Source organism: Aotus nancymaae, unplaced genomic scaffold, assembly GCF_030222135.1.
Source record: "Aotus nancymaae isolate 86718 unplaced genomic scaffold, 86718_ANA_hifiasm-v0.15.2.pri h1tg000004l, whole genome shotgun sequence".
Lineage (NCBI taxonomy): Eukaryota > Metazoa > Chordata > Mammalia > Primates > Aotidae > Aotus > Aotus nancymaae.
Window position 1 is genome coordinate 33,270,508 of NW_026988415.1, and position 12,421 is coordinate 33,282,928.

At 39.2% G+C, this 12,421-nt stretch overlaps 1 protein-coding gene across 2 annotated transcripts in view; it reads right to left on the reverse strand.

The window, feature by feature from the left end:
• Window positions 1–7,305: 7,305 nt before the first annotated feature.
• The window catches only part of HTR2C (5-hydroxytryptamine receptor 2C), a 281,512-nt gene continuing 276,396 nt past the window's right edge, over window positions 7,306–12,421 (reverse strand). For both annotated transcript variants that reach the window (XM_012451777.2, XM_012451778.2), the window contains exon 5: window positions 7,306–10,778. In XM_012451777.2, the coding sequence (XP_012307200.1) occupies window positions 9,952–10,778 (827 nt within the window). In that variant the 3' untranslated portion in view covers window positions 7,306–9,951. The remainder of the gene's footprint in view (window positions 10,779–12,421) is intronic.

Genomic DNA, 12,421 nt, shown 5'->3' on the forward strand with positions numbered 1-12,421 from the left:
CTGGAATGCCCTTGGTTAAGAGAAGGGGTCCATTCAGATGGTTAGGGGGCCTTACAATTTTATTTTTGGTTAACAAAGGGTAGGGGGAAAATTTTTTTTTCTTCCCATACAATATATGTATGTGTGTGTGTAGTTATATAAATATATATATGTTAGTAGCTTATATATGTTAATAGCTTTCTTGAATTTTTATTACACATCATTAAATTCACCAGTTTCTTGTTTTAAGTGTACAATTTAATTTTGGAATATTTAATTTGCCCCAATAAAATCCCTCCTGCCCATTTACAGTTAATTCAGGTTCACACCCTCAGTCCTAGGCAACCATTAATCTAATTTATGTCTATAGACTTTCCAATTCTAGATATTTTATACAAACATTGAAGGAAATAAAAATATTTTTCCCCAAAAGACATTTCTTTGACATATTTTGAGATGGCTGTGAAGAGGGCTGGCAAATAGACCCACAAAACTGTCTTTTATGAGTAGGATGTGCATCCATAGAGAATTTGCACTGAAGCAAATTCCCTTGTCTGGATCTAGGAAATATGTAACTGAGAGTCTGACACCTTTAAAGGTCTGAAGGAAATATTTACCATCTATTCTCTTTGAGGGCTGCTACCTCTGAGGTTTCATCTACATAACAAGACCACCTTTGCTAGCCAGGCATCTCCTTCTCTCCCTCCAATAACTTGTTTGGCCAGGAACCAAACCCCCATTCTTTCTGTAACCTCTTACAGGGGTGTCCAAGGGAAAGAATACAGTCACGAGTTCTTAGTTTGTTTCTGGTTGGGCCAGTAAAGCCCATTCCACATCCCTCTTTTCCCCTTTTCACTGGAGACAGAAACTATAAACCATAGCTTTAGGCTGCTAAACACTTAAAACAGAAGAACAGCAACAACAAAATAAGATGTGTTAAACAAGCTTTCCTGCACTCCATGGGGGGTTATGTAATCACTCTCTGATGCTTCCTGTGTACACATTAATAAATTTGTATGTCTTTTCACCAAAAAATATACCTTTTGTGGGTTGATTTTTTTAGTGAAACTTCAGAGAGCCAAGAGGAAGTTTTTCCCTTGGCACCTACAACATAATAGTATAATATGTAGCATTTTATGTCTGACTTCTTTCTCTCAGCCTATTTTCAGTATTCATTCATGTTGTAGCAAGTATTAGTACTTCATTTTTTTGTTGCCAAATTATATTCCATTTTATGAATATACCATATTTTTCCATTCATCAGTTGATGGATATCTGGGTTGTTTGCACTTTTTGACTATTATGAATAATGTTGTTATTGGATGATCAAATGGTAACTCTATGTTTAATCTTTTGAAGAACTGCCAAACTTCCCTTAGTGAATGCTTCAATTTTGTTTTTGTACTTCTCAACTCCAGAATTTCTGTTTGGTTTCCATTTATAATTTCTATCTCTTTATTGATATTCTCTTTTTAGGTAGATATTGTGATAGTTTAAAAATTCTTAGATATGGTTTAATAATAGCAGCTTTGAAGTCTTTTTCTGCTGAGTCTAACATCTGGGACCCCTCGAGATCTGATTCTATTACCTCATTTTTTTCTAAACAGGGGTTATACAATCTTATCTCTTTGCACGTCTTATTTTTTATGAATAACTGGACATTTTAGATAATATATTGGAGCAACTCTGGATTCTGGCTGCCCTCTAGGGCATAATCATTGTGAAATCTATTTCCTGCATAGCGTGCAGCCTGGGCAACAAAGCAAGACCTCATCTCTACTAAAAATAAAAAAATAATTAGCCAGGCACTATGGTGTGTGCCTGTAGTTCCAACTACTTGGGAGGCTGAGGCAAGAAGATTACTTGAGCCAAGGAGATTGATATTACAGTGAGCCATGATCATGCCACTGTACTGCAGCCTGGGAGACAGAGCAAGAAAGAAAAAATGAGAAAGAAAGAGAAAGAAAGAAAGAAAGAAAGAAAGAAACAAAGAAGGAGAGAGAGAGAGAGGGAGGGAGGGAGGGATGAAGGAAGGAAGGAAGGAAGGAAAGGAGGGAGGGAGGGAGGAAGGGAGGGAGGAAGGCCTGTAAACTTCTAATTAAAACCACACAGTGATATCAAAATATTTTAGAGTCTAGAATCAGCTTTCACGTAAGTTATTGCCTGTTCTGTTATACAGTGTCCTAGTAGGTTTTGAAATTGAATCATAGTTAGAGATAATGTTAGAATTTAAAGGAACTTTTTAGGGTTGGGGTTAGAACTACAAAGTTAAGAGCAGAGGTAGGATTAAATAAAGGGACAGTTTTAAAGATAAAGTTAAGGACAGAAATAATGTTATAGATAAAGCATGTGGACATGAATAGAATTAGCATTAAATTGAAACTTAAAGGTAGGGTTAGCTTGAGTGAACAAAATGGGGTCATTAAGTTCTCTTCTCTCTGCTATGTGGAAGCACATATAAAGATAGAAATGTGTAGATATACGAGTGTGTGCTTTTCAGCTGCATTTAGCAAAGGTACTTCCAAGGCACTTGGCTCTATTGGCATTTTCTTCTGGAGTAACTATAATGAGGAGAGGTTTCCCAGCAATCCAAATTGGACATGCAGTGTCATCAAGAAATGAGCATTTTTTTGTTAAGTCACTGACTCTTTGTGATTTTTTTTTTTACTGTGACTTAGTCTAAACTATTCAGATTAATTCAAAATCTAAGAATCTTAGTAAGATGCTGCATCGAGAGCACTTTTACTATGAGGATAAACCACAGAAAAAATGTATTTCCTTTCACCTCTGTGTGTTTTGATTTTGGCTGAAGTGGCGGCCAACCAGGATGTTTTATGTCGGTGGTGAATGAAGTGGCTGGGAAATAAGAAGTATATATTTTTGATCTCTACACCCAGTACCTGACACAGAGCTCCTAAGTCCCTTGGGATTTCCTGGGTGATAGGAGTGACTTTTGTTCTAATGAGGTGACTCTTGCTGGGCTCCTTGATACCTTCAGAATGGAGGATGTTAATGACCAAGTCATGATTAGAAGCTTGGGACTTTTGGCCCCAACACCTATCCATCAGGGAAGGGAGTAAAATTGGAAATTGAGTTAATAATCGATCATGCCTACATGATGAGGCTGCCATAAAAATCACTAAAGTATTGGGTTCAGAGACCTTCTGGGTTGGCAAGCTCATCCACTTGTTGGGACTGTGGTGCGCTCTAACTCCATGGGAGACAGAAGCCCCCACACTCGAGGCCATTCTCGACCCTGTCCTCTGTTCTTCATTTGGCTATTCATTGGTACCCTTTTTAATAAACTGGTAAATGTGAAAAAAGTGTTTCCCTGAGTTCTGGGAGCCAGTATAGCAAGTTATCAAACCTGAGGAGAGAGTTGTGGGAACCTCTGATTTGTAACCAAGTTGGACAGAAGAGTGGGTATCCTGAGCACTCAGTATTTGCAACTGGCATCTGGAGTGAGGAGCAGTCTTGTGGGACTGAGCTCTGAATCCACGGGGTCTGTGCTAACTCTGAACAGTGTCAGCACTGGAGTAAATTGTAGGACACCCAGTTGGTGTCTGCAGAGAAGTGGAGATTTTTTTGGTATAGAAACCCCCATATATATGGTGGAGTGTTCTAGAAACAAATAGTTGTGGTGAACCTTTTCTACTCAATCAATACATTTTTATGGATATTGAGCTTCCCTGCCAAAGATCTTGCCTTCAGGGAAGAGGTGTTTATTTCCAGGTGCTAGGATGTTGTGAGCTGATTGCTCTCAGAAATAAATGCTTTTTGGTAGTTGCTTTTGTTGAAGAAAGAGGCCTGGCATAAGATCACACATTTCTTTTGGGGGTGGTGGAGGTGCAGAGACCTGGCCCTCTGATATGGTTTGGCTGTGTCCCCACCCAAAACCTCATCTTGAATTGTAATCTTAATAATCCCCATGTGTTAAGGGAGAGACCAGGTGGAGGTAATTGGATCATGGGGGCAGTTTTCCCATGCTGTTCTCATGATAGTGAGTTAGTTCTCGTGAGATCTGATGGTTTAATAAGTGTTCGGTAGCTCCTGCTGCTTTCATTCTTCTTCCTGTTGCCCTGTAAAGAGGTGTCTTCTGCCATGATTTTAAGTTTCCTGAGGCCTTCCCAGTCATGTGGATCTGTGAGGCAATTAAACGTCTTTTCTTTATAGAGTACCCAGTCATGGTATTTCTTTTCTTTTCTTTCTTTCTTTCTTTTTTTTTTTTTTTTTTTGAGTTGGAGTCTTGCTCTGTGGCCAGGCTAGAGTGCAGTGGTGCAATCTCAGCTCACTGCAACCTCCACCTCCTGGGTTCAAGCGATTCCCCTGCCTCAGGCTCCTGAGTAGCTGGGACTACAGGCACATGCCATCATACCCAATTAATTTTTGTATTTTAGTAGAGACAGGGTTTCACCATGTTGGCCAGGATGATCTTGATCTCCTGACCTCGTGATCTGCCTGCCTCGGCCTCTCAAAGTGCTAGGATTACAGGCGTGAGCCACTGCGCCTGGCCTTGGATATTTCTTTATAGCAATATGAGAATGGGATAACACATCCTCTCATCTCAACTTGTAATAATTCTGAAGGCTATCCTAGATTCAAAGCTCCCCATGGGGCTCTGCTAAGTTTGATATTGTTTTTTTTGGTGTTCATTTCTCTTAATTGTCTTGCCTCTGGCAATTGTAATCTTTGCATAATTAGTCAGGAAGAGTGGTACTTTCTGGTGTGTTTGTCTCTGAGAACTTCCTTCACAAGATTCAATTTAAGTTTCAAAAAAAATGAGATAGAATCCTATGTTTTTCCCTCTAAAGGCAAAAGGGAAATAAATCCTTATTGTAACTCTACCACAGCCCAACTTCTACCTCTTCCCAATCTTACTTTCCTTCCTTCTCCCATGCATGCAGATCTCAAGATCTCTTCCCAATAAACACCCTGCACACTTGTCTTCATCTGAGAATTTATATCCCAGGGGACCCAACGTATGTTTTAGAGCTATTTATGTTTTGAGAGTGCTATAGGTCACATAATATTTGAGAACCACTATGATGCCACCTATTCCTGTTGATATACAAAAATATCTCTTTCTAATATAATTAGCCCTCTAGGTCAGGAGTCCCCAAACCCCTGGCTGAGGATCGGTACTCAACTGTGGCCTGTTAGGAACTGGGCTGCACCATAGGAGGTGAGCGGTGGGCCAATGAGCATTACTGTCTGAGCAACTACACCTGCCAGATCAGCAGCATTAGATTCTCATAGCAGTGCAAACTCTATTGTGAACCACACGTGTGGGATCTAGGTTGCACATTCCTTATTAGAATCTCACTGATGTCTGATGATCTGAGGTGGAACAGTTTTATCCCAAAACCATTTCCCACCCTCACCCCACCATCTATGGAAAAATTGTCCTCCAAGAAACTGGTCCCTAATGACAAAAAGTTGGGGACTGCTGCTCCAGGTGACAGATGGGTTTACATATGTCTAGGGGAGAATATACAAGGAAAAATTGGCCTCAACCTTGTAAATTGCTTTGGCCCAAGAATTTGGAAACTACATGGATAAAAGAAACCTATTGCTACTCGATGGCAAGAAGCATTCTTCTCTGTCTCCTCAGACCATGAAGACCTTGTAGTGCTACAGACTGAGGCACTTCAGTGTTCTCCTGCCCTCTTCCCTTCCGCTGGTAGTAGGAACTCCAAGACTGGGCCATCAAGAAACTTCCGCGTCTCTCCATTGCTTCAGTGTTGGGCTAGAGTAGCCCCTAGATTTAGCAGAATAAGATATTCTGGCCATGAGCAGCAGTAAACCTATTGTTTCAAGTGGCATTTCAACCTTTATCTCTTGACCCACTCATAGGAACTTACCTATTCAGACTTGCAGAGGAATGAGTTATTACTGCTTTTTTTCATAGGGAAATTATGTCATGCCAGTATTGCCTAGGCTCACCCAGCATCAGGAAAGCATATATGTTGAAAGAAAAGGTCAATGTAATCTATCATCCCTGGTTCCAGATATGGAGGAAGAGAGTTGCTTTAGTATCCTGTCTGTGATGATTTTGGAGGTATCCAAAGCCAGTAGAGATAAGAGGTAAATTAAGGTGATCATGCCACACTTCATGACCAAAGAGCTGGTATAAGACCTAGTTTAGCAGCTGGAACAGATAACACAATTCCTGCAATTTTTTTTCTTTTCTTCTCTTTTCTTTCCTTCCTTCCTTCATCCCTCCCTCCCTCCCTCTCTCTCTTTCTTTCTTTCTTTCATTTTTTCCTTCTTGATCTGTCTCCCAGGCTGCAGTGCAGTAGCATGATCATGGCTCACTGTAGCATCAATCTCCTGGGCTCAAGCAATCTTCTTGCCTCAGCCTCCCAAGTAGCTGGAACTACAGGCACGCACCATAGAGCCTGGCTAATTATTATTTTTTATTTAGTAGAGATGAGGTCTTGCTTTGTTGCCCAGGCTGGTCTCAAACTCCTGAACTCAAATGATCCTCCCACTTAAGCCTCCTAAAGTGCTGAGATTACAGGCATGAGCCACCAAGCCTGGTACTTGCAAATATTAATACTCAATGCATACCTGTTGAATGTAGAGAGACTGCTAAATGTTGGAGACAAAACCGTCTACAGGATAAACACAGTCCTTTCTGTCCTTGAGGAGCTTAGAGTCTAGTGGGAATAAGGCAGTACTGACACCTATAGCAAGGAGAGCATGTGAACAACCCCAGTCTCTGCTTAACTAAGGAAGGCAGGACAATTTGGGAGTGCGGTTATTCTGCTCATGAGGAATTGGCGATGCTGTTGTTGATATTGTTTTGTCATTTACACCTCTTCCTCTAATGCTGTAGTCTTTGAGTACATGCTTTATTATAGAAAAAAGTGATCTTTTCTGGTTGTACTTGTTTTTGTCAACTTATTTTACAGGATTCGGTTTCATTTTCTTTAAAAATGAAGTCAAGGGACTCCATATTTGGGTCTGCTTCCACAAACACTCCCTTCGTGGAAGCTGTCTTTCTTTTTCTCTCTCCTGGATTTCCCCTCTGGAGTCCCCTTCCACACTCTCTCGTGGAAGCCTGTCTTCTCCTCCTAAACTCCATCCCTCTCTATTCCCTTCCATTCAGTGTGGAAGCTGCTTTCCTCTCCTGGATTCCATCTTTCTGGATTCTCTCACTCAGTGTGAGAGTTAGCTGTTTTTCTCTCTCCTTTTCCTGTTTCTCTCTCTTTAAATAAATCACTTTCTACAAAAAAAAAAAAAAAAAAAGGAAAGAAAATGAAGTCAAGTGGTATATATTTCCCTCAAAAGATTCAGGGGGAAAAAGAGACGTGACATATTAGCCAACATTTAATAAATTTAATAAATTAATAGGAAGTCTCACAAAACCTGGAGTGAATGACATACAGGAATCAGGAATAAGACAACACTTTGCAACCACTCACAAAAAATACCATTTGACAAAGGAGAGGAATTACAGAAAGTAATATAAGGCAGTCTGTTGCACGTGTCTTACACAGATATACATATATAATAATACATCAAAATGATTTGTTTGATGGTAAATTCATCACCTTTATATTTATCACATGGACTTCTTTAAAACGTTTATAAAAGTTTGTAGATTTAACATTGAAGGATAAGATTTATATCCAAATGAGTATATTTGCTTCATACCAAACTGCACAGAACTTACGAATAGCACACAATTTGAGGATGAGGATAATTACCATGTTGGGTACTATTAAGTACTACTATTTGATGACATAAGAATCATTAACAAATGTGCTATAAGCTTTTCTCATTCAACTTATTGCTAGTACTTTCGGAAATCTGTGGTTTATATTTTATTTCTTTGTAAAACATGTGCTATGAGCTTGCCCTGCTAGTTCAGAAATCAGATGTTTCCAATTTTTTTCTAACACTCATACTACTTCAGATCTGAATGCACTGTCTTTTTAACGATTGCTGAAGGCTTTTCTTCAGTTCTTCTTTTATCAGCTATTCTGCCCTACCTTAATACAAATCGATGGATTCATGCAACATACATGGCATACATGCAGGGCACCATCTGTATGTGCAGAACTCATGCTAAATGCATGCTGTGTTTCTTCAGACATTTTCATTTTGGTAAGAATTAAATCATCTCATTCTGTTTCATGTAATTATTTTAACATGCACTTCAACGGACCTAACAGGCAAGGCAGGTAGACTTGACTTTCATGTTATATTTGGGCATGCTCAAGCAATTGACTGATGTTTGGCAGTGTTGCAAATCAAATAGAGACTGTATAAGTTTCCTCGAATACAGCAGCTCTCCCACTGCTCTTGTGGCAGACTATTGGATTTATCTATGCTGTGTGTTGAGAACACAGACAAGGGGTTTTAGAAATTCAGATTTTTCATTCACCGATTTTAAGATACTGAGAGGCACACTCTCAGGTGTGTAAGTAACTGTCAAGCGTAAGAACTAGCATCATGAATTCTTCGAAAATTTATCCACAGTTGTGTGAAATGGACACACATGGAAATACTGTCACTAGAAACACTTGTATACTCTGCACACAGCATAGACTGAATGGTTTGACTTTAGCAATGCTTGAAAACCTTTCACGGTTAATAAACTATTAAAATGGTACTGAATTCTTAGAGAGCAGCAGGCCCATGAATGAAATGATGGCCAACGCTTACTGTAACACAACACTATATTTTAACAAAGATTTAAACTTCTGGTACATAATTGCAGTGCAATGAAGAGCTTGCCACTTTCACAAATTAGCTGCAGCCTTTTCCTGCACTAGAGAGTTTGGAAGGATCTGAAAATGAGATAAATTTTGTTTAAAATCCAAATGGAAACTCTGTATTTCTGCTATCCTCAGAGTTTGGTAAAAACGTCTTTTTAATAACTTTTTTTCACATTCTAAGGGCCCAGTTCTGTAGTCCTTAATCAAGTAAAACTTCCAAAGTTTCTACCATCTATACTTCCAATATAAGTTTTACTCAAAAATGGACTGCTAAATTGGGTCCTATAGATAGAGGTACCATAATTAAGAAAATATTTTAATAAGGCTCAAAATACTAATTTTACTTTGTGTGAAGCACACAAATTTCCAGCATGCTGAGATCAAAATTGATGTAGAATCTGTATTGGGAAATAACTCTGGGATCTCGTTTCCCAGTTTAATCATGTAGTTAGGAATTTACTAAGGACCAGAATGAAAACACTAATTTCAGTTTGCTTGTTGTAATAATCAGAATTTGAACATTGTCTTTAAGAAGTGAAAAGCTATTTGGTGTATTGTATCTCATCATCCTTCCACTTCTGTAGTCCTGGTTAACCAGCTGCTATGTTAAAATACCACTATGTTTGGGGACAGACATTGCAGTAAATACCAACACAATATTCTGACAATGTCAAATTTTGCCCCTATATGAACAACAAGACGAAGTTCTGCCTTTGAGTCACTGACAGATATATCAGAAAGCAGAACCTATCTTACTGTGTTTATGTGTGTAGATGAGCAGAGCAGGAATTTAAAGTGTATATTTACTGTTAACCTGGAACAAATTTCCATTTAATTTGTTAATTTAGGTGTGGTTAAAATAAAACCACTGCATGTGCCTCATTCTGGTCTCCTGCAAATGCCACCTGAGATGAACATGAACATTGCCATATACACAAAAGAAAGAGAGAAAGGAAGGAAGAAAGGAAAGAAGGAAGGAAAGAAGGGAGGGAGGGCAAAAGTAAACATTTCATTCATCAAACAATCAAAATAAGTTAGCCTCCGTCTATTATAAACAGTAAATATAGAATCCTAAATCTCAGTAATGTAGGCATGATTGTAAAGTACAAAGTTGTAAAGCTATATGTAAAAACACTTTTTTTCAGACAGCAATATTTACATTAGTTATGACCAACAGGAAAATTAAAGAAGAAAATTTTCCTACGTCTGTAGCTTGTACTATAGGAAAAGACTGTGCTGTTCTTTCTCACACACTACTAATCCTTTCGCTAACCACACTGGAGGGATTTACTGGTAACTCTAAATTCTCAACTTGCATCTCTATACCGGGCTCATTGTCATTGGTTTTGTTGACTACCGGTTCATTGGTATGCCGATAAATGTTAACATTAAGCTCCCTCCCAGACAAAGCAGTGGCGGCAACTCTTGGAATCTGCCTGACAGGAGGCTTTTTCTCTATCTTATAATTGCAGCGCAAATAGTTGGAGAATGCCCTTCGGTAAACTTTGTTGAAGAGAGTATACACCAGAGGATTGATTCCTGAACAAACATAACCAATCCAAACAAACACATTCAGAAGCTTTTCCATGAGCTTTTGGTTACAGGACTTCTCACAAAGAACCGACAGAATGTTGGTAATGAAAAATGGGCACCACATGATCAGAAACACAAAGAAAACAATCCCAAGGACTTTCGAAGCTTTTCTTTCATTGTTGATAGCCTGCATGGTGCCCCTAGGACGTCTCTCCTTCTTCTTTCTTCGGCGTGCATTCTGGTCTTGGTTAGGGTTTGCAGAGTTCTCTTCCTCGGCCGTATTCCTCTTGCAGCACTTCAGGAAATCCAGACTTAGTCCAGGCGGTTCCTCGGTGTGGCCGTGCAGTAACATCAAAGCTTGTCTGCGAAGAACGTAGATCGTCAGGCAATACGTAATCACCATAATGGTCAGTGGTATGAAGAATGCTACGAAGGACCCAATAAGAACGAAATTTGGGTCGTTGAGCACGCACGTTGTGTTGTTCACGAACACCTTTTCTTCATCCCTCAGTCCAATCACAGGGATAGGAACTGATACACCTAAAGGAAGAAAAAAGAAGGTTGTTACAGCATATTGAAGAAAAAGAAGGGCGTTGTAGCATATTGAAGGACTGAAGAGATTTACTCAATGGCATACATCAATAGGCATTTTATGGGAGGAAATTCAGACCTGATATTTGTTGAAAGCCATTCATGGAATAATGGATAGTCACATGAAACAGTAGCAGTATGGCATCAGAAAATGATGGCATTTTTCATGTTAGGAATGCCTTCTTCCTAAATTCTGTAGAAGGCATGGAATTACCATCATTGAACTGAACTATATGAGACACGGTTGTGTCAAAGAGAGGACTGTGTAAGTTTTGTTGAATTTCTAGTTCTAAGAATCGTCCTGGCTTATAGAAGGCACTCAATAATTATTTGTTGAATCAATGAATAAATTCACATCTGTACTTGATGACATTAATAAAGCCAATCATTCTTTAGCATAGCATCTTCCAAATTCAACAAAAATGAGACATATACCACCTTTAATAGTAATAATAGCCAATTATGATTTATTTACTTGTCTAAAGGACTCTTGAATGTTAAAATGAAAAATTTTAATGTTGACTGGGCTGAGTCTGATCACTATGCAGAAATAGTCAATAAGCAGAGACTGAAATGATTCTCGTTTTAGCAAGTATGTTTGTTTTATTTTGAGTCTCTGGACATAAGCAATGTTTCAAAGTCAAGAGAGGGTAAAATGTAGAGTTGGGAGAGATGCAGTCCTCCAGTTTCTGCGTGGAATTTTGAGCATTTTTGTTTTTAAGAATACTGAAAGGCAGTACTCTAGGGAAGCATTTCCTTCAATAAATAGGCCCACAGGCAGAAACTATCAATGAGGAGTTGGGAGCAGAAGGTGATCTTGTGCCTGAGCGTAAGTAAGAAATCTGGAAGCTTTCAGAAATAACTATGATAGGTCTTGAAGCGGTCCTACACCAATGCATAGAGATAAATAGATAATAAATAGAGATGGAGATTGTTGTCCTCTGTTGTGTCCACAGGAAGTCGAAGCCTGGGAAGTTCAGATTGTACTTGTGGGATTCCATCAGAGGTTATTAGGAATCCTGGGCTGGTAGGTGTCTACATCACAAACTGTGAGGGGAGATAGAAGTGCATTCTCTGAGATCTTTGCTGACTTTAGGGAACACACGAGCAACTGTGACAAACCTCAAACAGAAAGCCCTTTCAAGTTGCTTTAATATCCCTAGTCAGGTATAGAGTGTCTGAACAGATAATCAACAGGGGAAAAAGGGGTCAACGTTTCTTTGCTAGAGCTTGCTGAAGATGTTGACTGATGTTTAATCTCTGGAAGATAGAAGGAAGAGGGTGTTTTGAAAGTGATCTTTAAGTCTTCTTCCTCAGACATGGAATTTCTAAAATGACTGGTCTTTTCCTAGAGTAAGAAGCCAAGTGACAGGGGGAGGAAACAGCAATAGAAATGGCAAGATTTCCTTGGCTATTGGTCCATGCCTATCTATAGCTCTGAACCTAGGCACACCATTCAGGAAAGTAGGAAAGACTGAAAACTAGGAAGCACTGCAAACAGTAAGTCTCCTCAAGTAGTGCATGACCAGATCCTTATGAAGAGACCTTTGCACCATGGATGGGGTGGAGTGGCAATTATTAGAAGAGAAAAG